This window comes from Rhodnius prolixus, unplaced genomic scaffold (assembly GCF_049639745.1).
Source record: "Rhodnius prolixus isolate KJV_2025 unplaced genomic scaffold, Rpr scaffold_1, whole genome shotgun sequence".
In the NCBI taxonomy this organism is placed as follows: Eukaryota; Metazoa; Arthropoda; class Insecta; order Hemiptera; family Reduviidae; genus Rhodnius; species Rhodnius prolixus.
In genome coordinates this window covers 31,663,721-31,689,730 of record NW_027411581.1, presented here as the reverse complement: position 1 = coordinate 31,689,730, position 26,010 = coordinate 31,663,721, and the positions used below count along the sequence as shown (strand labels likewise).

Here is a 26,010-nt window from a genome sequence, read left to right as displayed (position 1 = left end):
ACTACCTTTCAGGTGAAACGCTTGATCTGAGAAAGTATTGTGCAGAACAGGGCTTGACCCTTTTTAGGCATCGCAAGATTCTTTATCAGGTCCTCACTTATAACTGTACATCCACATTACAGATGTAATACTACTTCCAAAATAAAATCAAACCCACTAGAAGAATCTAACCATTTATTTTAAATAAAATTTGGGAATAGTATCTTTTACAGGAAAAGAAGATTGGAAGAAGGACAAACTTGTCAAATTTCCATGTTTTTTAACATTAAGCTTTGTCGTGCTGATTTTGTCGATCAAACTTTATACAATTTTAATACCGGACATTTTAATACAGATTACGACGTTTAGATCTTTAAATGTATAATTTTTCTAGGAAATTTTAGTGTGGTCCTGGTAGAGGAAAAGAGTTCGCTTCCCCCATTTTCAACAATATAGTGAAAATTAAATCTGTGTCATAAAACAATGTAGGAGATAGATGTTTGTGAATCACAAAAAAAGAAAGTTAGTGTTCATACCCGCCAATTTTTTAAATAAAATTATAAACAAATAAGTTAAAAATTTCATTAGCTACTGCTAGTAAAACATTTTTACATTTTGTTTAAAAGATTTGGAGTTATTTATAATCTTTCACAACGTCTCAAAAAATTACTACTTTTTACATTTGTTAATGTTTTGAACAATAAGTTACCCTCCAAAAAAAGAGCTGTCTACATGTCACTACTACTTCCAAAATAAAATCAAACCCACTAGATGAATCTAATCAAAAATTGTGTTCACTTATATTGTCGGAAGTTTGGTTTGGGTAGGGATTTGTACACCAACACAAAGCGTTAGACAGTGGGTTTTCCCTTTCCTCCTCACTGCGGTCATTTTCCACACCGGGAAAGAAGACAAGACTCGGTTTCATGGATTTTAGGCCTCAAAAATCAAGTTGGGTACACTGTACCTCACCAATCCACCTATTCTTCACCACGGCGACTCTGGGTCATTTGAGTTGTCATTTCACCTTGGATTATAGAAACCCAAAATAAAATAATTTTTTGAAGTATTAAAATTGTTATAAAGCGAAAGAATAAACTCCCACTAAATGTATTTTGTCAGAATTAAAATGTAATAATCATGCAGATTTAATCAATTTCTTGAATGTGGTTCTACAGGCATTTTTAGCAATTCTCTGCTTACTTAAGGATGATTTGAACAATAAAGGTACATAAGTAGAAAAAATTACAAAAAGTAATTTGTAAAACTCAGATTTATTATTTATCTATAATGTCTTTCACCTCTAAATTAGAAAACGTTATGTGGCCAACATTTACTTATTAAATTCCTGTTATTTATAATTGCTTTTTGAATAATTGTAAAATTAAGTGCACAGAACTTTATAAGTGCTGTGGTTAAAGAGTTTGCTACCTACCTCACAATAATCTTATTTACTCATGTATTAAAAACTGTCATTTGAAAATAGGAAGTTTTTCATTTTTAAATATTTGGCACAAATATAATCATTTGCTCTCCAGGGAAAAGTAATAGTTATAAGTACAGAAACAGTTGTAACTTTTAAGCTTCTAATCAAAGAAGTTTAATTGAATAATTTGTTATTTTCTATAACGAAATTAATTGCGAGACTCTAAAGTAGTTCCAGGTGTTAATTAATGGCCGATATTTAGCTGGACTTGTGTAGACAGAACACTCATTACGCTAAATTTTACTTTACTTTTGCAGTTTTATTTCTGATTTTTCAAACATTTTGTTTATATTCTGGAAAACTTCTCTTTTTTTTTTATTAGTAATGTAATTTTTTAGGATTTTCGATATTGAGATTTCTACGTGAAAAAACTTTCTTAGGTCCTCTGATTCAGTAATGTTAATTTTGGTAATGGTCTGTTTGTGAGTATAGGCCAGACGCAGAATTTTATTTTATAAATAATTGTTTAATAAGCTTTGTTTCTGTTGGCCAATGGATTGGCCAACTTGCAGAATTGATCAGTTTCTGTTGGCCAATTGCCGCTTTGACAGATGAATTGTAACTTTAACTTGCAGAATTAATCACAATACAAAATCGAAATTTATAATTACAAAACTCGTAATTTATCGCTAACGTTTCCACATGAAAATCTTTTTAAAAAACATGAATTTTACTATTTATTTTATTTTTGATTTTTGAAAGCAGTATTAAACGTTGTCTCTGGGATTATAAGTTTTCAAGAATAAATTATGAAAAGTCATATAGATACTGTAATGTTGAAATTATATTATTATATAATTTTAATGTTAAATTATTTAAATGAATATTTCTAATATTGAAGATGATGTTCAGCATGAACTACTGGTTCAATTTTATTGGACGTTTATTAAAAAAACTATTTTAACAAAAATTTGCATATTTACAAAATTCACAATTTGTTCTTAAATCCATTGTTTTAATCAACGGCAAAGTTACTAATTCGCAACGCAAATCCATTGATTGTGTAAGTGGTATACTGCCTATTTTATATTATAAATATATACCACTTGTTAGAGAAAAAGAATGAAATGAATGGCATTTTGGAAACACAGTATAATGAAAATTTTCACTGACTGAGCCCTATCATCGAACTGAAATTATTTGCATATCTAAGTTTCTAATCACAACCAACTAATTATTAATAGCTAGTTCTTCTCATTTTTCTAACTCTAATGGAGCTTAGCATGTTTTTTGGCCCTTTACCGAGGTTTTCTTCTCTTTTGTCATACCAAAATGCTACATAGTCTCTTTGGTCTTAGCCTTCCCAAAGCTGCATGCCTAATGCTTTTGCAATTTTAAAGTATTTATTAATGCACATCTTATCAAATGTTGTAATCGAGTCTGCTTTGTAGATGAATCTCATTTTATTAACAAACACTTAAAGTTGTCTAAGAGATTTAAAGTTAATACTTTTTTTAAAAAACATGTTCATTTACAATATATTTTCTTGTTTTCTGTAAGCTGTTATCCATATTAGCCTGAAGTCTTATCAATTATATAATAGTCTTCAATTGTAAATGAACATCGACTTAGTTCGATCAAAGGGAAGGTTAAAATTAAAATAATTAAACAGGAAGAAATAATTATGAAAATGATAAGCACAATTACGCCTGGTAAAATAGGTTTTCTTAGTTAATTCCCATTAATTAATTATAAATAATGGTACAACAATTCAAGTTCATAGTAAATCTATATTTCATTCACATCTTACCAAATCGAGTTGCTAGAAACATGAAAAAATGGACTTGTAACACTTTCAACAAACTATCCAATTAGATTTACAATTCTGACAGAAGAGCAGATAGGTCAAATGGGCCTCGATAGGTAAACGTCCACTTTATTATAAATTAAAATTGAAGAATAATTTTTTTTTAAATAGATTATCAATTGATACTTCTTTTAAGTTAAAATCAACCATAAACTATTAGAGCAGAAAAGATTTACCAAAATACATTTCTCAGTAAATACCTCTCATTTCTAGTAGACCAAAAAAATTTTTTTATAACTTATCAAAAACTACCGCAATAACAAAATTATTTTTTACCGAAAAATCTGATGCCAAGAATTATCCCTTACTACCTATTTAATTTTATTGTTACATTCAATATAGAGTTTTAAAATTAGATTGAACTGATATCATTCCGGTTTCAGGATATAAAAACAAATATATCTTGTCAAAATTGTAAACTATGTCTATAAAGCCATCTACAGAGAATAAAACAAAATTTTTACTTTGGATAATTGGAGAATGACCTTGAAAAATTCGGCTGCATATAAATTCACTCCATTTATTTTTGTAACTATTGACATACTAAGCAAACAATATATGAAAAAATAACTATTTCCAGAAATAAAACAAAATTCGTCATTTAAAAAAAATAAATTTAAACAAATTTTTACTCGCTAAATTTCTTTTGGGAGACGCAGCTTCAAATTAATAATAAATATATTAATTGAAGGAGAAAGGCCCATGCCTCCTAGAAACAACAACCAAAAATTAAAGGTAACAAGAAATTAAGATTGTAGTTTATTACCTCATAAATAAAAGCCAAATTTTACACAGATTACATAATTACAACTGATATACATCAAAGCTGACAAAATCAAATCCTCGATTTCTTGATGTTTACACTTATAATTATTCTACATACATACTGTCGGTTACAGAGGTATCAAGATTGCTTTATATTGGATAATAATAAATACAAGGATTTAATCATTGCCACATAAGATGTATTTTTGTTACATGCCAAATGGCTACAACAGGAATGACAGAAAATGGTACTGATGACTCCATTACTTGTCAACGCTTTCCATTATTATAACTCATCGCTCGTAAAGGTGTCTTAAAATTTGCAGCAGCCTGCTGCTGTATTTGGTAAGCAAGAGGATGAATTTTGAATCCATACAACCTAAAAATATTAAAATTTAATTTGAATATAAAAGTTGTGAAAGAAGAAACTGCTTGGTATTAAACGTTTTAAATTGAGATTTAATGAAATCTCAGTATAAGTACTCGTTCCTAAGTGGATGATGATCGTATACACTGCATTTATTAAGGAAAGGTCAAATTATTTATTTTTGTATTTTCACTGCCATCTCGATTAGCATACGAATGTATTACCACTTTACGCGCAGTTACTGCACTGCGGCTTCCAATTTGAGCATTGGAGAATTACTTTTTTTTCTCTTTGAGCTTAACATTACTCCAGCCCAAGCCCATTTTCAATCGAGAATAACAGAACGTGGCGAATATGTTGCGTCCAAATTATAATTATTTATAACTGAATTCACCAAATTATGGGGACGACGAACATTTTAGGAACTCCTATTAAATCGTCAAGCCAACGGAGGAAAAGCATTATGTTAAAGGAAATTTTCTCCGCTTTAAGGAGGCATTTAACTGCTTGAGTTAACAGTTGATACAGTAGGTAAGTGTAGCTTAAACTTTGAGGGCTTTAAACAGTTTTAATTTTATTGACTAGTAAACACCTGTTACATATTTATAATAAATACTCGTACATTACCTTGGAACGAACTGGGTAGTTGGTCTCTTGGGCCTATATTCTGGATGAACCATGAAAAGCATATGAGGAAATCCTGTTCCAAAGTAAGCTCCATCCGTATGGTGATGGCGAGAAGACTTCGGCGTATACACGTCCATACATTTCGGACAATATGACTTTACCATTGCTTCTCCTGGCACATCCGAAAGACCTAAAACAAGGTTTGTACGTTTGGTGAGGTGAAATCATCAGTAAAATTCTATGTAAGTCAATTTTCCCGAATTGTAGGTGTAGAGCAGTTTTACTTGGAATTAAATAGAACTTTGTCTTTTTATAATAAATGGAAATAAATATGGACTGATTAGTCTGTAACGAGAGAACACTTTCCGGTGGATGGCAGTGTACTGACAAACCTTTTGGCACCATTAACCTCAGTTGTTAATGAGTCTTAAATTAACATCTGAGGTTAATGGTGCCAAAAGGTTTGTCAGTACACTGCCATCCACCGGAAAGTGTTCTCTCGTTACAGACTAATCAGTCCATATTTATTTCCATTTATTATAAAAAGACAAAGTTCTATTTAAATAATATGGTTTCTTCCTGAAAGACCTTGACATGTTTTCTGTCAACACTATTACGAATTTAAGTGCAATTTATATTTAAATTTTAACATTCAAAAATACCTATTGGTAGCATTGGTTGGGCTTCACAATAAACTCGAGGGCAATTTCCGAAGTCACCAGCTTGATATTTCTCTATCATCTGCGCAATACCTCTATTAGTTAGTATATATCTAGCATGGATAAGGCCATATAACATTTCAGCTGCTTGTTCAATCAAATCTGACTGTGTTGGATTATCATCAAGTTCATCATCTGCAATAAAATAAAATAAACAAAGACATCAATCAAAACTTATCTTATTAAGTAATACACACTACTAACGAAAAATGGATTCTTTATATTAATTAAAATTGATTTAATAGTATAACACTTAGTGTTAAAACTTTATCTCATTAGTACTGAAATACTGCTGCTATGTGGATTTTTTTTTTTAAATTTAAGACTCATTAACATCTGAGGTTAATGGTGCCAAAAGGTTTGTCAGTACACTGCCACCCACCGGAAAGTGTTCTCTCGTTACAGACTAATCAGTCCATAACTGGACAGTGAGCTGTAAAAAGATCCTAGGAAGTGAATATCTAAAGACCTGCAGCTAGATTCGAACCCGGAATTTAAACATGGGAATCCAGTACGCCAACCATTGAGATAATCCCTTCCCTGACAAAAGTGTTTTATTTGCAAAGAAGTTAGGATACCTAAAAAGTAAATCAATACTTAAATAAAACATTCATAATAACAAAATAAAAATAACTCTTATTTCACTTACTGAATCGTAGCAGTTGTGTGCTCGAAATAGATAAGGTAAAGTAAAGTTTAAAAAAAGAAAAAAATAAATCCTCTTGAGATTATAATATGAAATATGTTACAAATTCGTATTTTTAAGAGAAAAACAACTGGAATTGGTGTTATCTCTTAGACTCGCGATTGCTATATTTCAATCGCCATATGATGCAAAAATAGTATTAAGTGGAATATTTATCTTGGTAATTTAGTGAATAATTTTGGGTAAAAGATACTTTGGTTTTCCTTGCAATGCCATCATTACACACTTAATTTGTGTAATGATAATAATAATTTAAAAGTTTAACAATATCACTCTTTCTAATTATGTTATTGTTCACAAATAAAAATTTAAAAATTAATTCAAAGCTGGAATACGACCAGGAGATTGCTTAACGCAATCGGAATTTACTCTCGGGATACATACTAGTCTCTCTTAACGGAACCTTCATTGTCTTTGGGTTAGGAAACATGGTTCGACTCAGACTTCGCAACAGATGAAACTAAGGGTGTACTATTGGTAAGACATCAGATGTTGATATGATACACAACGAGTCTGCCATAAGCGTAGTTACAGTATCTTAAGGATTTCTATAACAAAATTTAGTCTCTTGAGGTTTTCCAATCTCATCGGGTAAGGTTTTAATGCGTACGCTTTTTAAAGTAGGTGACCCTTTGCATCCTTTAAATTACCTTAATCAAATCGTTTACAAATATGTTGCCTAAGACACTTAAAGTATGTACTATTGTACGAGGGTCGTTTGAAAAGTCCGTGCAAAAATAAAAACTACTTAATTTTTTGGGGTAAATATTAAAATATACTATTATTAATAGTATATTAAGAGCTTCTTTACTTTTTTTTCCACTTAATTTTTACAAATACCTCCAGCACACGTATAATCTACGCTAATCATTAAAGCATTCTGTCAATCTACTGTTTGTAAGTTTATTACTGTAAGTATTTGGAAGTATTTTGAATCATCATTATACTTTATTTAAAAAGAAGTAATTACGATCAAATATTTTATAATAATATATTATTAATATCCAACTGGCTTAATCTAATAAAGGTGTAGGCACAGCATTGACATTTTCGGGACATGGGAGAATCATAATAACCCAAAATATTGTAGGATCTTGAACAGTACTAGTGGCAATAATAATCGTTTAGTTTCTAAATAGTTTAAAATATATAGGAGTCACGGAGCAACGCTGTGGAGGGGTTCAACTTCACCCCTATGTGATAACGGGGTATCCAGCCCAAAAGGTAGCTACAACTTCCTGTTGCTGACTTAGTACTTTCTAAATGTTTACCTTAAAGGATTGAGTCGCTGGTTCCCCCATGCACTCTTCCACAAGAGGCCGTTGGATTCTCAACTTCTAATACCTGCTCAACTTCGTAAAAATCACACAGAGAAGAATGTGTGGACACAAAAGCATATAGTAGAATATTCATTCTAGTAAAGCAGGTCCTTATTTGAAAGTTTTCTTCTATCAAGAAAGTAGCAAAAAATTTTGAAGTACTTATTTTATGTAAACAAATATTGAATGCTGCGAATTAGGAAATCTCAGAGAAAAAAGTGTCCAAAAATGTTTTAGTGAGTGACTGGGTTTAATAACAAAGAATCCTACACCAAGTGCAACTAAGCTTAAGGAAAATAAGTAAATAATGTTAATTTTCAACAAAAATTATAAAAACATAAAATGTGCTCAAGAAAGATGCTTTACCTGGTTCTAAGTCTAATATCATATCTAAAGCTTGACGGTAATGAGGAACTTGTTCATTTAATCCAGTTAAATTAAATTTATCTTGAATATAATCTTCATCTACCTGAAATGTACAATTAAAGTTAAAATACATTAAATAGCAAGCGGATGCTTACAAACTTTATAAATTTTCGCGAAAGTGAATTAAATTTAAACTGCTATTACTGAGATTTGGCTAGTCAACTGATAATAACTTGTAGGAAGACAATTTTGGTTTAACACATGCCCAAAAAAATTAATTTTTGTTGCTCATTGCCACCAGAGATTTGTTATGACCATTATTAAAACCGTATTCTGTCAACTTCAATTCGGCACAATTCAAAATTCATAAAATAAATATAATATAGCTTTTATGAGAGCCATTATAAGCCACTAACAAAACTTACTACTCACAGAAGCGTCAACTGCAGCAAACTGCATGGGTTGCTTTAGACAGGGAAAGCTGAAAGGCATGAGTCGAGAAAAAAAGTAGTATTTTTTAACCTCCCTTTTTAGAATTAAAGTAAAATGGTTAGAATAAAAGTAAAAAAGAAGAATGAAAAAAGTTGACTATTAAGACGGAATGGCACGTATTATACATACAGTGACTTTCACGATCATCTAAAAACAAAATGAACAGTTTCCAATCTCTTAATGACATTCCAATCTCTCAATGTAATAACCATTTTTCACTTACAATGCTACTCCTTCATTTAAACTCCACTGATGATCTTAAGCGATTTGGGCAGCGAACACATCACACAAATAGCTAACATAAGCGATATTACAGTAAAAAGCGTCCTAGTCTATACTATTTTTAATATTGTAAGAAACATATTAAGAGGGAACATTAAAATATTTTTCTATTACATAAATACAATATTCCACACATTCTGAACGGATGTACTAAAAATCGTATACAGTGAAAAGTGCCACGTTTTTACACACAAAGATTAATGTAACAATTCTTATTTATATGTCCCTTCATAAAATCTTACGGACCTATTGATTATTAACATTTCATTCATACACTTTCCAAAAAGGTTCATTTGTGAAAACATTAACTTGCTAATTTTTAAAATGAGTATTTTGAATAGTACCTCGCAAAAGAATTCATTCCCTCTAAGGCCACAAAACCATGATATCCATGATACCTCCTCAGAACTGCTCATCTTCCTGCAATTTCAACTATATTAAAATTCAGTATCGTAAACATAAACTTGCAGTGGTCGTTTAACCTATGAATGGTATCAACGAAGAATTGGGTGCTGCCATTATAGTTTTAAGTAATTTAATAGAGTTAAAAAAACTTTCGCTTATAAATTAAGTAGATTGAACAAGTAATGATGAAAGTTATTCCATTTCACTAAAGGAAGAGAAAAACAAACCTCTTTACACCTTGATTAGCCACGCTTTAAGAACCAGTTCACATAAAGTATCGCGGTTGGTGTTGAATCACTGAGTATACCCAAACATTTTTCTCTATTCCTAACATCATCAAATATTTAATACCTTTCCAAATATATTATATTTTTCAATAGAAACAACGTAAAATATGAAAAAACGGACGGCTTTCAGAAATGAAATAAACAAATTGCGGTCAATTTTATTTTCTCTATCATTTATTCATAACTTTTTTTGTATCCCACCGGTAAACCATCGATCCTAATATTTGTAAAAAAAATCAACAGTACAACATAAGACTAAACGTTTTTAAGTAAATTTTATTTAAAAGAAAGTCTCAAAAGTAAGAAATTATGTTAGCATTGGCATCGGTTAGCAGTTCAAGAAAAATAATCATACATACATAATAAAAAGACGTTTATTGTATCTTTTTGTATATTACTCATACGACTTTTTAGATTCTTCTTCGCATATCGTTACACACTGAATTTCAAAACATACTTAATTCGTTCAAAAAGTATAATTTGTTTGAATTTACACGAGCAGCCTCTTCCCAAATCTTTTTTCTTCTGTGTTAAAATCTATGATAATGATTTATATCTTCTGCAGGGCGGCAGGAAGATAGAATTTTACCCCTAAGCGGGAAGATTTAAATGTAAATTAAGTATTAATATATCTCCTCTATTCAACACTCAAACATTTTTGGCGTCTAGGACTTCGTGAACATCAGAAGGAACCATAAATCTGAATTTCCTAATTTATTTGAGAATTAAATGAAGTTAAAAATTCTTTACACAGGCTTGACTACTGTCAAAATATTTAGAACTATTTTGTTCATTTTCAAGATTATAATACGCTGAGTTCAGTAAATGTCAAAGGAAATATGTATGTTGATGTAATATTGGATTGATAGGCTATCTTTCCAAGTTGCGGTTTACAGATTCAAAAATTGCTTGCACCTTCGTCAAACACAAAAAGTGCACTAAATTAAGTTCATCATCTACAATGGTATGACTAGCTGAAAGAAGTCACGTTTAATTAGGATAAGAAAAAGTGAAGCAAATTAAAGAATCGGGCAAATGTCAGAAAAAAAAAATGAGGCGGCACAACGCCATTTGGGTATTATTTAGGACACTTCATTAGACTAAAAATTTCAGACAATAAAAAAAAAAAATTGCTTATAACAACTGGCCCCTCTCAGTTTAAGGGGCTGGAGTACAATGCATAATAAAGGCAGGGTTTTTAAGTGTTGCTGATTCCAGAACCGGTAACACCACCTAATTAGATGGATTTATTTAGGACTAGAAATTTTTAAAAATTTGAACATAGTACATATACATATGTAGCAATTTGCAACCTTAATTTGAGAAATTTTTCCAGGAAACTTAAGGTTTGTTTTAGAGCATTCAGAAGAGATATATAACGTAAATTCATGTCTTACCAAGAATTGCTTTATATTTTATAAACATTTAAAGAAGTGTTGGTATATTTCCAAGAATCTGACCGAACAGTTTACTACAGGAAATTGGAAGGTAGGTTCGCACTAGCAAAGTTGCTGCTTGCAATGATGTATGTATGTACCTTCCAAATAATACACATATGTTGCGTTTCTGGTTATTTTTTTTTTCAACTCTATTTTTTAAGAGGTTACTTTAAAACATAAACAAATAAGCATAAATACATACGATAATAACTCATTTCTTAATTAACCTTCACTTTCCCTATCCTAAATTCTTAAGAACAAGGTATTAATTATGTTTCCTAAGTTTCACAATTAAATTTTTTGAACTCGGCAATTTGTCACACTTTTAGGGAGGACGTTCCTAATTTAAATTTTACGGGCATTGTGATCGCAAATATTCTACAAGGGTAGTAAGTTGTTTTATAAAGAGAGCTACCTAAACTCTGACTTTAAGTGTCAAATAGGCTTTTAAATTTTGTATTAAAAAGTTATATTATTCATAAAAAGTTGTTCTGGGGTTTAAAGGAAACCCATACGTAAATATTAAATAAAACTTATCTTGCGAATATAATGCGCAAGATAGGTAAGGTTACAACATGAGGTTATAGGGGAGTCATGCTTGTTCGTTTGGTTCGAACCCTGAGTTGAGTGATGAGGCAACCGTCCGCAGATCCTATTCTCTGTAATGTTATAGATCTATTGTTTGTCTACTATTAAGATGAATTTTGAAGAACTGAAGGAAAAAATATCCGATCCAAATAGTTCCATCGAAGAAACACATCTTATTTTGTATGACACATTCAAAGAATTGGAGGTAAGTCATACCTTAGTAATATATTTTTTCCTTATCCTTGAGGCAGTTCTGTCACTTTTCTCTGTAACATATAAAATTTACTTTTGAAATGTTTCAATTATTCAGCATGAGGAAAAACTGTCCTGATGCGTGTTACGTTTCATTGGCCTAAATGTGTTGACAGGCTATTGGCGAGCTATCTATTTTTATCGAGTTCTTTAATTTCAGTCTACAAATTCTGGTGTGGTTGTTAATTTAAGGCCTTTAAAATCTCATAATTTTTACTCTTATTCACTAGTCCGCTGCTATTTCTATCTGGTAATCCTGATATTCGAGGAATTTAACTTCGTTCCATTTTGGCTTATCCTTCATCAGCTGTTATCGTGGAATGCTCGCACTAAGACTTTAGTGCAGTCTGACCTATTGAAAATATTCTCAGCTTTTTGTAATCTGTGCGACTCCTCTAACTGCAGCCCTTAATCATCAGTCTCCTTTTGTTTTTTTCCAAAGAAAAACATCATATTTATTGCAATCTTCTCTAGATTTGGCGAAATTTATATATTTTGCTTTTTATTTTTATTTATTTCTAGAATCAATCAATGAGATATATATTTTTTAAATCTTAAATTGTGTTTGTAGTGCAAAAGATGTAATTGATTTCAGAAAGAAGATGTGGAAGTCAGTAAAATTCAAATGACAGGAGAGATTCTCAAATTCCTGCTAGAGAAGGCTAAAGAACGTCAGTGTTTTAAATTTTGTATAAATTATTATTAATATAAGGAATAACAAAAATAGCATTGATACAATTCCTGATTTGGATCTGTTTTTAATACAAATTATTTCTCTATTTTATAGATAAGGAAGAGCAGATCAAAAGCAAGTTATATCATTTTTTTGAAAAGGGTAAAAATATATTTAAAAAAAATTCCTTAGATGAAAATAAATCGACAGAACAAAAAGAAAAATCTTTTGAAATGCTTTTAAAACTCCTGCCATCTTACGTTGGTTTTTTGACTACTAAACCTAAGTTCCCGACCCAGGAATATTCTGTAAGTGTATAATAAGTGTAATATTCTGTAATAACAATATTCCGTGATATTGTTTGGGTAACAGTTCTTTAAATAAAAATTCTTTCAATTTATCCTGGTTTTAATACTATAATATCTTGTTTCCAGGACCTGTTTAAGATTATAATTTCTTCTCAAAGAATCGCCTCTTGCCTGATTAATGTCTTGAAAGATTATATGATCTACGAAGACCTGCGTATTAATTTCTGGATTGCTTTAGATATAGCAGCTTCTAAATTTATACTTGAAACATATCATGTGCAAAATATTTTACAGCTTATTGTAGCAATTATAGCCAAGAATGAAAAATCCCAGCAAGATGGGATTAAACCTCTTCAATACTATTGCGGAGTTAAAAGTAGTATACTGATACAATAATGTATATATAATTCATTAATTCGTGTTTGTATTCGTTTGTTAATTGTTCATATTCTTTAATTTGGGTATCGAATGTCAGCATTTGAAAAAAACTCCGTAACCATTAAAAATAAAAATCATTATTACATTACTTTAAATTCATTTTTGTTGAATAATTGTAGAAACTCTGCTTGCAGTTGGAGTACTTAAACCCAAAGAAATTGGCAAACATGTGCAGAACATATGGGAACAAGTAAGCTCAGTGGATGTCCCGTCAATGACTAGACAACTTTTGCTTCAAACTCTCCTAGAAAGGATGATATTTAAAATGGATAAACCTATATTTTTGACAGATTATTTCATGGCTTCTGTGCAATGTGGTAACAATTTTCTAAGTACTTATTTTCTTAGGCTACTTTTTAAAATTTAGTAAAAAGAAAATCCTAGAAAGAGGAATTTATTGCGATTCTAATTAAAAGGAAATGGTTAACACTATAATATAGTATTTTATATTATAAAACAACTCAAGATAAATTGTCATAAATCATATATACGAAAAAAATTTTTAAATTTGGTTGCTAGAAATAATGCTGAAGCAGGTGTTCTGATTAGCTTACTATCCTATATTTAGTTTACACAGCAGACATACCAAAAACTGTATTTCGAAATTATGAAGACGACACAGTTTTACATTCTCCTCATATTGATCCACTAAATTACTTACAGAAACCTCCAATCCCATCTTTTTTTATTCTGAGCTATATGGAATTTTAAGTTAAATGACACCAAATCTCAAAATATTACTTTCTCCGCTGAGCATCCATACTACCTCATTTTGCTGCGGAATTCGTTGCACATAAATTGGGTTCCATTGTCGCATGCTATTTTCAAAACGTAAGATGATTCGCTACTAAAGATAAGACTTTCTTTACTCATCGCATTCTACTAAAAAAAATAGACAGGTTGACGATTTTGTTGAGTAGAAAGAGGAAGAGGTCCCATGATGTTCACAGAGAAAATCTGCCAATTATCTTCCACTTTGAGTTGTTTTTTTATTAATCAATTATATTCCTTTATTCTTCGCAAAATAATTAAAATTCAATTTACGGAATAAATGAAGGTCACCTAATGCTTCAGTTCAGGATCTTATTGTTGTCACTCAATTGTATTCTTTATTAAATTGATCTTAGTCATCCAAGGAAAATAGCGCTAAAATGCATTGCTTTGGTAGTCGGTCTTCTGGAAGAAAAAGTAGCTTACTTCAGTAATTAACAGTTCTTATAAAGACCGGTAAATTTAAAGGAGCTCTATCAGTATCCAACCCTAATATTTATCGAGGCCAGTGAAGTGTTTTAAAAATTTACTTTGTGCAATGAATCCAAATATCTTAGCGCCCAAACTTTGGAACTGAACAAAGTTGCAGTTACCAACGCTTTTAGCAAAGTCTCTTTAGTTTTCCAGATTTACTGTTTACTAATATCTGTTTTAATTTAGCATTAGCAATTGTTGCCTTGTCAAAAAAAGTCCGTAGCTCTATCACAGCTCGTATTACTGGTGAGACAGGCTAGTACCTCTGTTTAATCGGCAGGCTTTCGCTCGAATCAATTCTATGTTCCACTAGATTAGTCCTTGAAGGATTGTTGGTAGCACCGACTTCCGTTACTCCAGAAAATGATTTAACTCTTTTTTTTTCCTGCTCAGTATTTTGATGGGAGCGCTCAACCAGATCAGTTGAAACTTCATCGCCAAGCACCCATTCACCTTGATTTCCATCAGGTACAATGCCCGTAGCTATCCAAAAGTCTATTCTCAAAGTGAAAGGGTTTATTAAAGATGGAACGACTAGAAATAGAATAAATATTTATTTCAATGAAAAACATATACAAAAAATAAATAAATGAAGTATAATGTACATTGTAACCTTCATAACAGTGCTAATCAGAAAGGTTAAGATGAGCAGGATAAGAATGCAAGGAAAAAAGGGTAGGAAAAACCTGCAGCTAGTGTAGAGAGTTAGAGAAGTATCTGTTTTATTCTTTTGTGTCTGTAGGGTATATAGAAGGATCGTAGGAGGCTACGTCGCGGAAGAGTGGATTAGGATGACAGTCTAGGATAGAAAGGAGTTCGAGCAGACGATTTTGAACATAGGAGTATGCAGGGATAATGGACGCAGTCTCGTGGAGTGAGTCAATTCTAATGCGTCGTGGAAAATCAGTCGCTAGTCTCAGAAATTTGTTTTGCGTTGTCTGAATTTTCTTGATGTTGCTACTACGAGTCAGGCTCCAGGCGGAGCAGGCGTCGAGCAACATCAGCCTAATAGAACGGCTAGAAAATCTATTATCTTAACCTTCTTTTCGAGATTAACTGGTATTTCCACCGATCCTAGGTCCTTAAATAAATTGCTTTTGTTTTGTTTAAACGTAGGCTCTTTTCCTTTTATTTTCTTCCAACCATCTTTTTTGATGTGATTTAGTTATACCCAGAGTCTAGCAACCCAATGAGAGGAACATGATGTGCGGTCTCCCATATTAAACCATTCAATAGTCCTATCACACTACATTGCAGTAGAATTTGTAATGTGTGTTTCAGTTAATTATTGTATTCAACTCTTTCACAGTAGAGTGTTTTCAAGTTATGGTTTGAGTTGATGTGTCGTCTGAAGCTAAGTCAGAATCAAGATTTGCGCTGAGGTAGCTTCTCTTTGGTCATTTTTTTTTTTTTCAGGAAATTTTTTAGTTTTTGAATTTTAGTAGGAGATCTCGTTCCGGAAGTAGGAAGAGAGGAAATTTTTGCTTCTTCATCTTGCTGGTGCTTCATGTTTTTATTGGAGTATGCTATCATGTATCGTTTACGTGGGAGCTATGTAGGAGAGGAAGGTTCAAGTATGATCAAGAGGAGGGAACTTAATTTTTTCCTCTGTGGCAGTTCCTCGATAATCAGTTGCCTAATTACGCATTTTTGACTAACCTTTCAGTGTAGAAAGTGGGAAGTGGAGAAAGTGAATAACAGACCCTATAATATGAGTAAAAAGGCTTAGGTTTCTGTAAAGTAGTCCAGAGTGCCAAGTAGTATCAAAGGCGGAACTACATCAAGAAATTTATCGGTAGCTGTTCGATTCTCTTACTTTCACTGTTTTTTTTTTTTTTTTTTTTTTTTAACTTTGGGGGACGTATAATTAAAGCTTATTAAGGGAAGAGGTTAACAAGGAAATCTTGGGTTCGAATTCATTTGCTGGATCCTCTTCCTAAGAGCTTCTTACAAGTTCGGAGATAAACAGTGCTTTTCTGTAACGAGAGACACTGCTCTGAGGTCGGCATACGTAGAAAAAAGCTCCGGCACCAATTACCTCAAATGTTGACTCGCTTTAAAGTAAAAAAAAAAAAAAAAAAGATTGGTTATGTTTTAAATATTTAAGATACTTTTCTGATGAATAAGTTAGATTTTTAGCCTTTTTTACAATATAGATTTCAGTGGTTGTATGGGGTTAAATATATTCATAAAAATATTCATTCTTAAATGTCCGGTTTTTCTGGATTTGTGGTGTCCTTCGTCAGGATCTGGTTTGTGGAGGTATCAAAGGTAAAAGTTTACTCAGTTATTCAAATGTATCCTTAAAGTAGAATATTTTAGGAAATTTATTAGTTTTTGCTCCAACCAAATACTGAAGTTTGTAATAATTTTTTTTTTTTTAAGGAGGGCCTGTGAGCATATTAGCTCTACAAGGAATTTTCACTCTCGTTCAGAAGTATAATATGTGGGTATTTACTTTCAGCATCTAATTGAGTATTTGGAATTTAAAAAAATCTTATTCACTTTTTTTTTTTAACAGAAATTACCCTAATATTTATGAGAAACTTTATGAAATGCTGAATTCCAGTATCTTTGGAACGCATTATAAAGCTAGATTGTTTTTTTTGACAGATGTATTTTTGTCTTCTTTGTAAGTTTTTAATATTTTTTTTATTAGTTTTTTATATTTTATTTAAATTTTAGTCTATTAAGACAAAAGTAAGTCAAAATTATTCCCAACAAATGTTTTTAAACTCTAGTTAATTAAGAAAATATACGTGTGTGTGTGTATATTCGTATTTAATTTGTTGTTTTGAAATAAGGGATAATCATTGATGAAATTTCCTGAAATTGATGATTTTTCTGTTATTATTGTTGTTTCTAGGGCCGCAAAATTGCGAGGGACCTGAGCCTTCAAAGGCTCTTCTTATACCAACCCTTCTCCAAAATCTACTCACTTTAATAAGTATATCATTAAACTTTAAATGACCAAGAGCCTCATTAATATCTGGCAAGTGCCAAATACGAGTATGCTTAACCTAATCTTCAGGAAGCATAGATAAATAATATACAGTTTCTCATACAATCCTGACAACAGATGGCGTTGATCTTTCTTCCAATGGTATTCATGGCCACAGTAAGGTTTCTGTTGGGTCTGATATTGTTATTTAAAGATATTAGGTACATTTTTAACTTTCTTTTAGTCCTTAGGTCGAGATGCTCCCCCACCTCCCAGTTTGTACACTATTATCTCAGGACGATGGGAACATATACACGGAAATTTACATTTACACAAAATTCAATGATATATAGGAATAAGTTAAATAAGATTTGATTAGAATATAGAATATTAGTATTTGGTAATCATAATATACAGGTGAACCATTAAGTAATGTTTATCAAGTTGTTTATTTCATTGAAAACTCTTTTAGATGGTCCAATAGTCAATTTTTAAAGTAGGCTTTCTTAAAATAAGGAAATCGAAGGTTACAAATTGCATTTTAAACATTTACTTCTGGTCTCTCTGAAATATTTGAGAAAATGTAAGGAAATATTTTAAACATACAATTTGTTCTGTGTGGCTCTCAGATTATCCCTCGTGTTTGTTTTTTTAAAAAAAAAATTAGCTTAGGCATCACCACAATTAGGTTTTGATCAAAATCGGTCGACCGAAAGTTCTACATACTGAGACTGAGATTTATCAAAAAACCTAATCAGTTTTTAGGATTTTCTTGAAAAACGCTTCAACGATTTTTTGGTTATAACGATATTTGATGTATTAGTTGTAGATATGTATGTAGATCCATAACATTTATTTTACATATTTGTCAAGAAAAATTTGGTTAAGGAGATTTTTGGATAAAGATAAGTTGATTTTGAGGTTTCAAACATTTTTTGGGAGTCAATGATTAAAAGTTTGAGCTAATTCTGCCCTAGATAATAATAATATTATTTATTTATTTACAAACTTTACATATTTTGATGAGTACAGAAATTGAGGTTTCAAGTTTAGCGCCTATATACACTCAACAGTACGAGAGAATAAATACTTACATACGGCTTTAATAATGTCTCCGGTCTCTTATTAACGCATTTGTTGGCAGGTTCTGATTTAAAGGGAGTTGGTTAGGTTTGCGTATAAAGAGCCAGTTTAGTGAAATGCACGGTCCTATGTTTTATGCCGTATTAACGAGCAGTATATGAGTGTCTAAAATTCTGTGTTTTAAGACAATGGGGAGACTGCTGGAAATGCAATGTTCTTGTTTTATGCATTTTCAGTTTTCTGCAATTGTCTCAAAAACCAATCGAGCTGAACTCTTCAAACGTGACATACTAACTATTCAATGAATATTTATCAGTTTTGCTTAAAACCTTGTATGTGAAACTTGATCTTTTAAATTTACAGAATTTTTATATTACTTACCTAATGTTTTTGCAAATTAAATGTGTTGATGAAGTTCTGAGTTTTCAGCAAATCTGAAATAAGATAGAATTAAGAGAATGAATAGAGAAAGGGAAAGCTTCACAACAAAGTTTTTTAATGATGGTTTTTCTTTATGTTCGGTCGTGACCGAGACCATTCGGCCAGTTTGGCTAGCGTCCGTCTCTCGCGAGTCAGCCTCGCGCCCGCGCGCGTACTAATGTACGCATCCGCCTTAATTTCCTTTTTCTACGTATCACTTATCGCCAATTACTAATTTATTATTTTACACCTTTTTTATCCTCTCAAACTTTCTATATTAACTTGTTGTTTCCGTTTCTATTTCCTTTATTTGTTTTTCTATATTCTAAACCCTTTGCCCCACTACTTCCTTTGAACCATGTGGTCACCTTTCTAGTCTGTGCAGTTCCCCGCTAGTCCTTGTTTAAGACGCTTCTCTGCTCACGCTTTAGCAACTCTTAACGCATCTCAACCCGCTTCACTTCCGCTGACACCTAACAGTACGCATCATCCGCATCTGAACGCCTCTCCAGAATATCGCTTCACGCATATTCCACCGCTTATAGTGCACTTATTGCACTATTCCCCCTTTACTCTTCCGCTTACCTCATTTCCACTTCCGCTACGCTTCTCTGAGCCTGAGCCCAAATATTGCCTCCCTTTCTCAAAGCTCAACACACACACACACATTTACATAAACATATATACACGCTTCCGCTCCACAGCTTCCTTTCCTCTCATCGCTTCTCAGGCAGCTTATCAACATACCTCACGCACTTCGCTCCTTGCAAAGGGTAAGTACCTTCCCCTTTTTCTTTTATTTCTCTTTATTTTTCTATTCTTCTTTGTCTACTATTATTTCGTACAGCGCCCACTTGGGCACCTTAGCATTTGGGTGTAGGCGGCCACGCGCGCCTACATTTTGGTCCTCCGGGCCGGATACGGGGCCCATATACAGTCCACTTCTTCCGCATCGCTTAATAAAACCCACTATGGCGCCTAAAAAAGGGAAAGGCACTGCAGGTGCATTATCGTTGGTTGCCTTCACTCGCTTAATCAGAGCAACTAAATTGGCCCTGGATCGCCATCTCGAGTACTTTGTCCAACGACTCAGAGTCGCTCCTCTGCCCTCAACGCTCATAGCTTCGATGACGAGATTAGTCGAGACCGACTTCGCCACCTTCCGAGAGCGAGTTGAGCCGTATCTGGATGCGAACCGGCCTCCTGAGGGCCTCTCGGAATGGCATTCGATAGACGGGTTCCAGCAGGTGCAAAATTTATACCTCGAAATTATCGATATCTTTGCGAAGGCTAATTCTGCTTCCTTGGTCACTACGCGGCCATCCACGCCTGCCAGCTCTCCACCGTCGGCAGCCCCTGCTTCAACAGCCTCTCCCACGCCTCGCCTTGCTGCATCACTCCCTCCTGCGCTTCCAGCGCACCTGCAGCCTTCAGGTCTTCTCAAGGTCTCTGATGAGGCCGTAGGCATCCCTGCTGCTAGCCCCGGTTCTCCGCGCTCACCTGTTCGTCCCGCTGCCGAGAAGTCACACTCCTCATCTCCTTCACCTCACATTAGTGAGGTTGAGTACCCGTCTCCTCCGCCTTATATTACCAGAGTTAAGTGCGCTTCTCCTCCGCTTCACATCACTGGAACTGAGAACGCTTCTCCTTCGCCTCCTATCAGTAGGGCTGAGTGCTCTTCTATGCCTCATATTCCTGAGGCTGAGGATGTCTCTCCTTCGCTCCCCTTATTTGAGGAGCTGCCCCCCGCATCTCCTCCGTCTTATAGTAGCGGAGTTGAGTGCACTTCTCCTTCACTGTACAACAGTGAAGTTGAATGCTTATCTCCTCCGCCTCATCACACTGAGGCTGAGGGCGCTTCTCCCCCGCAATCACCTTTATTTCCCACTTCGGAGGAGCCGCCTATTACGTCTCCTGCATCTCTTGCGCCTCTTACCGCTCAGGCAGAGGACGCCTTTTCTCCGCAATCAACTTTACTCACTGCCTCTAAGGAGTCACGCCCCGCACCTCCTCCATCTCGCATTAGCGGAGCTGAGTGTGCCTCTCCACACAGTGAGGCTGTGCGCCCACCTCCTCCACTCCATGTCATCCGGGCAGAATGCCCTCCGCCATGCTGCACGGTAAACGCAGAACCTGTCTCAGGTTCCGTGTGTACATCCACCGCAGATGATCCAATTGATAGCGCCTTGCACAGTCTTAACCCGCCTCATCTTCAGGAATGCACCCTGGGGTCGAGCGGACCTGCTAGGCTTTCTGAGCCTCTAGACAATGGGCCTAGACGCCCCGCATCACCTGATTCAACCGCAATGTGTATGTATCAGGAAGCTAAACCACCAGTCAAGGTGGCTCTAGTGACCACTGCTCCTGAGGACAATATTATTTCCCAGTTCTCTTCATTGCTCCACCGCCAACGCATTACTGCGTATTGTTTACGCTTCGGGTCCAACTGCAGAAACCCCACCACGCCTCGCCATGGTGAGCTATCATCCTTGGAGCTACAAAACGCCTTAAGTCATATCATCCGGGTCATACATGAAGAGTATCCTGCTAAGAAATTACTAGAGGTTCATACTCCTTTCTCTCCGCCTTGCTTAGATCTGCAATTAAACCGCTCCTCGAACTCCAAGGATCCGTTGCGCGTACGTGGACCTCTTACTGATGCACCACTACCCTGCGCGTTTCTCTATTCTAAGCGAATGCCCGGGAATCAGTATCGCCCCCGGCTCATTCTTGATGCTACGCTGCACCGTCTGCTTCCCACTGGTGCCTTAGCCCCCAATGCTTTCGTCCACTGCCACTGCGCCATACCGGATGGGCGCAGAGGTAGCTGGCGCTGCCTTAACAACTGCAGCCAGTGCTGCCCCGCCACGCTTCACTCCATCACTCCCCCTATGGGTGCCCTCTCGCCTAAGCACATCCTTGCTGTTATGGCCTGCAGGGTGGCCGGTGTCAACCTCACCGGCCCCTTCGCCAGGTCTATCGCGCAATTGCGCAGTGACACATTACCCAAGGGGCATCCAGGATCTTTTCACAGCTTCACCACCTTCGCAGCTTCGCTGTGCAAGAATGCCTCCGCGCTGTTCACATCCCCTGTCACCGCTGCCTCTCAACGCTTTGTTGCCCCACGTAGCTTACCCTTCACGATGTGTTCCGATATCAAAACTAATCTCGTGTACGCACAAAACTCACTGCGCGAGCTGGGAAATCACCTCCATCATCCGCAACTTACTTTAACCATGAGATGCACTCCCCCTGCCACAGTGAATGGCGGGCGGGTATATCCCTCGCAAGTCTGCAGTGTGGGCGACATGAAAGAGGCTCCATCTCAGTCCACGAAGCAACACCTCACGCACGCTATCAGTGATCTCCGCTTCTCATGTGAGAGACTGTTAAACATGGAGTTCAGGGTCGAGACCATCCGTAACTCCCCATCCTCGGATCCAGCCGCTTCTAAACCCAAGACTCCAGGACCACACTGGTTGCCTTCTCTAACTGCATCTCAAGCACGAGCCCCCTCTACGGTCCATCCCGATCGCATCCGCCAGGAGAATCTCCGTAACCTTATCCCGCAGGCCTTCGGGAACCTTCCCCCGCTTCCGCAGTGGCTCAAACTGCTACGTACTACCGCCAACCGCTTCAGGGGTCACCCGCCGCATCTAGGCCAGACTCCGCTCCCCGCTCACGTCAAATTCACTGAAGCCAAGCCTTCAGGGCGGGCGGGATGTTCGGTCGTGACCGAGACCATTCGGCCAGTTTGGCTAGCGTCCGTCTCTCGCGAGTCAGCCTCGCGCCCGCGCGCGTACTAATGTACGCATCCGCCTTAATTTCCTTTTTCTACGTATCACTTATCGCCAATTACTAATTTATTATTTTACACCTTTTTTATCCTCTCAAACTTTCTATATTAACTTGTTGTTTCCGTTTCTGTTTCCTTTATTTGTTTTTCTATATTCTAAACCCTTTGCCCCACTACTTCCTTTGAACCATGTGGTCACCTTTCTAGTCTGTGCAGTTCCCCGCTAGTCCTTGTTTAAGACGCTTCTCTGCTCACGCTTTAGCAACTCTTAACGCATCTCAACCCGCTTCACTTCCGCTGACACCTAACAGTACGCATCATCCGCATCTGAACGCCTCTCCAGAATATCGCTTCACGCATATTCCACCGCTTATAGTGCACTTATTGCACTATTCCCCCTTTACTCTTCCGCTTACCTCATTTCCACTTCCGCTACGCTTCTCTGAGCCTGAGCCCAAATATTGCCTCCCTTTCTCAAAGCTCAACACACACACACACATTTACATAAACATATATACACGCTTCCGCTCCACAGCTTCCTTTCCTCTCATCGCTTCTCAGGCAGCTTATCAACATACCTCACGCACATCGCTCCTTGCAAAGGGTAAGTACCTTCCCCTTTTTCTTTTATTTCTCTTTATTTTTCTATTCTTCTTTGTCTACTATTATTTCGTACAGCGCCCACTTGGGCACCTTAGCATTTGGGTGTAGGCGGCCACGCGCGCCTACACTTTATAGAAAAAAATAAATATTTATTTGCGTATATGAATATTTTTATTATATATAGACATTTGCCAGAAACATTGGTGGCAGGATTTGTGAAAAGATTAGCCAGATTATCCCTCGTCGCACCACCTGCAGACATTGCCGTCATGTTAGCACTCATTACTAATCTTTTAATAAGGCATTCAGGACTTCATAAGCTGATCACAAATTTGGGCAAACATTACCGTATGTACATGACAAGTTATTAAAATTTCTTTCTAAAATAATAACAATAGATATAAGTTGTGAGCCAGTAAAATATACTGTACGCAATTTATAAATAATTCGATTTATCACAAATCGAAAAAACTTTAAGTGAAAGTAAGCTGAAATATAATATTGAATAAATTGCAGATGAGAATGATCCTTACTTATCCAAAGAAACTGATCCTTGTGCCTCTAAGGGCTTAGAAAGTTCTTTATGGGAAGTGAAACTTTTACAGCACCATGCATTGCCTAGTATTTCTGCTGCAGCTATGTTTATTGAAAATCCATTACCTGCAGTAGAACGTGATTTAGCGGATTTATTGGAATGTGACAGCAATCAGGTTAGTCTTATAATCAGTTTCGATAACGCTTTAACGTATTTATATACAATCTTTACAGTCACTTAAGTGACGACTTCTTTGTACTTAGGTTTTTTCAAGAGAAGTAAAAAAGAAATTGAGAGACCCGCCAACTTCATTTGAGCATCCTTCGTTGCTGAGTGTTGAAAGGGGTTTTACTTACTGGGATTTCAGTAGTTAGGGTCTGCTAGTTTCACACTTCATTGATTTACTTTAATTAATTTTTATGAATGTTCATTACGCCTTAATTACATAGCATTTCTGGCAAATATTTATTTATAATTAACAAACCAGCTAAAAAACATATTTTAAAAATTACAATAATTAGAAAAATGAAAATAAAATTTCCTACATGTAATTTACAGACTGATAATATAAATACGTATTTATATGTATATTACATATAGCATCTAAGGTTATTTGTGCCCGCAGTTTTTTCCATGTACTGCCGGCCTTCGGGCTGTGTTCTCTCTTAACAGACAATCATCTACGGACAGTGAGCTGTAAAAAAGCTTCTACTAGGAAGAGAAAAATCTGAGGGCTAACAACTGAATTCGAACCCGTGGTCTCCGCGTTGGAATCTAGTATTCCAGAAAGACTTATTCCGTTTATTTAGATGTAATAAGGACATAACATGAATGCTAGCTACAATGCATCATCATTCCACCTCAACTCTGGTACAGATCGTATTTAACTTCCTCTTTCTTCTTTTATTACAATTCTAATTTAAAATTTTATTTCAAATGTAAATTCAAAGTTTTATTTGCATTGGTCTGAAATATTATGAGTGGGCTGTCTCTTATGTGAAAAAAAATAATTTGTTTTCATAATTGAATTATTTGACTTTATTTTTAGAATAATAAATATTATTCTTAATTTGCTTCTACATAGTGTATTTACTTCATAATGCCCACATAGAATTACTCAAATAGGATGGCCCTGAACATTTATTAAGAGTTCGTAATTTGCTTAAGAGAAGGTTTAATAACTGAAAAAGTAGATTTAAACTCTTGAAGAGGAGCCAAACCGGAGGAAAGAAAGTTTTGTGTGCAAGTGACATTGTTAAGTGGCTAATTATGAAGTGTAAAGATAGTTCAAAGGATGTGTATGACAAGAAAGTAATGCTAATCGACTATAAAAAAGAAATGTATAAAAAAAAATTATTTGAATGTAAAAGATGTAATTTTATTAAAAAAGGTATGATTGAGAAAGTGTAGATTTAATTTGTTTGAAAAACGCTAATTGTGATAAAGTAGCAATAACAAATGTTAATATGGTTTTTATAGTTGAAAAAAGACTAAAGTTTTCGTACACTTTTAAAACTAGATAATGAAATCTGTAAATATTTACAAAAAAAAAAAGTTTATAACCCCGGCTATTATTTTCTAATAATTTATAAAAATAGTATGTCAATACTAATGGGATAGCAGCTAAATTTGATTTGGGAAGAGAATATGCGCGTACTTTTTTGGAATGGAACCAAATTTAGTTTAGTAGGAAACTAGATTAGATGAGATCTAAAAAGGAGACTAAAAAAAATTATTGATCCTACAAGTGTTCAAATTGCGATGTTAAAATGATCCTATAAGGAAGTAAGGGTTATTCGACAAAAACTGCATGAAAAAGGAACTGTAGAAAAATACTCAACTCGACAATTTTTTCTATAAAATATAAAAAAAATTTTTTTTTCTTTTTTTTAAATAAAGGACTTATCCTGGTTTAAATTTTTTGCAACAACGCAGTTCTGGTACACTTGAAGAAAACGTTCCTAAAAATGGGCAAAAATTGAGTTTTCAAAAATTTTAATAAAAAAATTAAAAATTTAAAATTAAAACAAGAACTTGTTACCTTTTTTGCAAACTCTTTTGAACGCCAAATCACCGTAAGCG

At 34.6% G+C, this 26,010-nt stretch overlaps 3 protein-coding genes across 4 annotated transcripts in view; 2 read left to right on the top strand and 1 right to left on the bottom strand.

The window, feature by feature from the left end:
* LOC141458740 (nonsense-mediated mRNA decay factor SMG7-like) overlaps positions 1-3,038 on the top strand; it is a 29,365-nt gene extending 26,327 nt beyond the window's left edge. Inside the window, exon 20 of the transcript XR_012461158.1 lies at positions 13-3,038. The gene's annotated coding sequence lies outside the window, so the exon portion shown is untranslated. The remainder of the gene's footprint in view (positions 1-12) is intronic.
* A 137-nt stretch (positions 3,039-3,175) lies between these two features.
* On the bottom strand, positions 3,176-11,135 carry CkIIbeta (casein kinase II subunit beta). Of its 2 annotated transcripts, none has more exons than XM_074137459.1 (6): positions 11,005-11,135; positions 9,260-9,335; positions 8,142-8,244; positions 5,694-5,885; positions 5,032-5,221; positions 3,176-4,416 (listed from the first exon to the last, which is right to left on the bottom strand). In XM_074137459.1, the coding sequence occupies exons 2-6, from the start codon at positions 9,329-9,331 to the stop codon at positions 4,308-4,310; spliced, it is 666 nt and encodes a 221-aa protein (XP_073993560.1). In that variant the 5' UTR covers positions 9,332-9,335; positions 11,005-11,135; the 3' UTR covers positions 3,176-4,307. The 2 variants fall into 2 exon arrangements, with proteins under 2 accessions (XP_073993560.1, XP_073993551.1); XM_074137450.1 differs by lacking the exon at positions 11,005-11,135 and adding an exon at positions 9,548-9,795.
* Positions 11,136-11,272: 137 nt separating this feature from the next.
* Positions 11,273-25,007, top strand: LOC141458773 (nucleolar complex protein 4 homolog). The gene is made up of 10 exons (XM_074137228.1): positions 11,273-11,839; positions 12,482-12,557; positions 12,674-12,867; positions 12,994-13,243; positions 13,440-13,622; positions 16,936-16,996; positions 17,072-17,182; positions 23,578-23,741; positions 23,910-24,103; positions 24,192-25,007. The coding sequence occupies exons 1-10, from the start codon at positions 11,744-11,746 to the stop codon at positions 24,300-24,302; spliced, it is 1,440 nt and encodes a 479-aa protein (XP_073993329.1). The 5' UTR covers positions 11,273-11,743; the 3' UTR covers positions 24,303-25,007.
* Positions 25,008-26,010: the final 1,003 nt, after the last annotated feature.

Coding starts and splice junctions, on each gene's coding strand:
- CkIIbeta (XM_074137459.1), bottom strand. CDS start 9,331: ATGAGCAGTTCTGAGGAGGTATCATGGATATCATGGTTTTGTGGCCTT. Junction 8,245..9,259: donor GGAATGAATTCTTTTGCGAG/GTACTATTCAAA, acceptor TGTACATTTCAG/GTAGATGAAGATTATATTCA. Junction 5,886..8,141: donor GATATTAGACTTAGAACCAG/GTAAAGCATCTT, acceptor ATTTTATTGCAG/ATGATGAACTTGATGATAAT.
- LOC141458773 (XM_074137228.1), top strand. CDS start 11,744: ATGAATTTTGAAGAACTGAAGGAAAAAATATCCGATCCAAATAGTTCC. Junction 17,183..23,577: donor GATGTATTTTTGTCTTCTTT/GTAAGTTTTTAA, acceptor TATTATATATAG/ACATTTGCCAGAAACATTGG. Junction 23,742..23,909: donor AAATTTGGGCAAACATTACC/GTATGTACATGA, acceptor AATAAATTGCAG/ATGAGAATGATCCTTACTTA.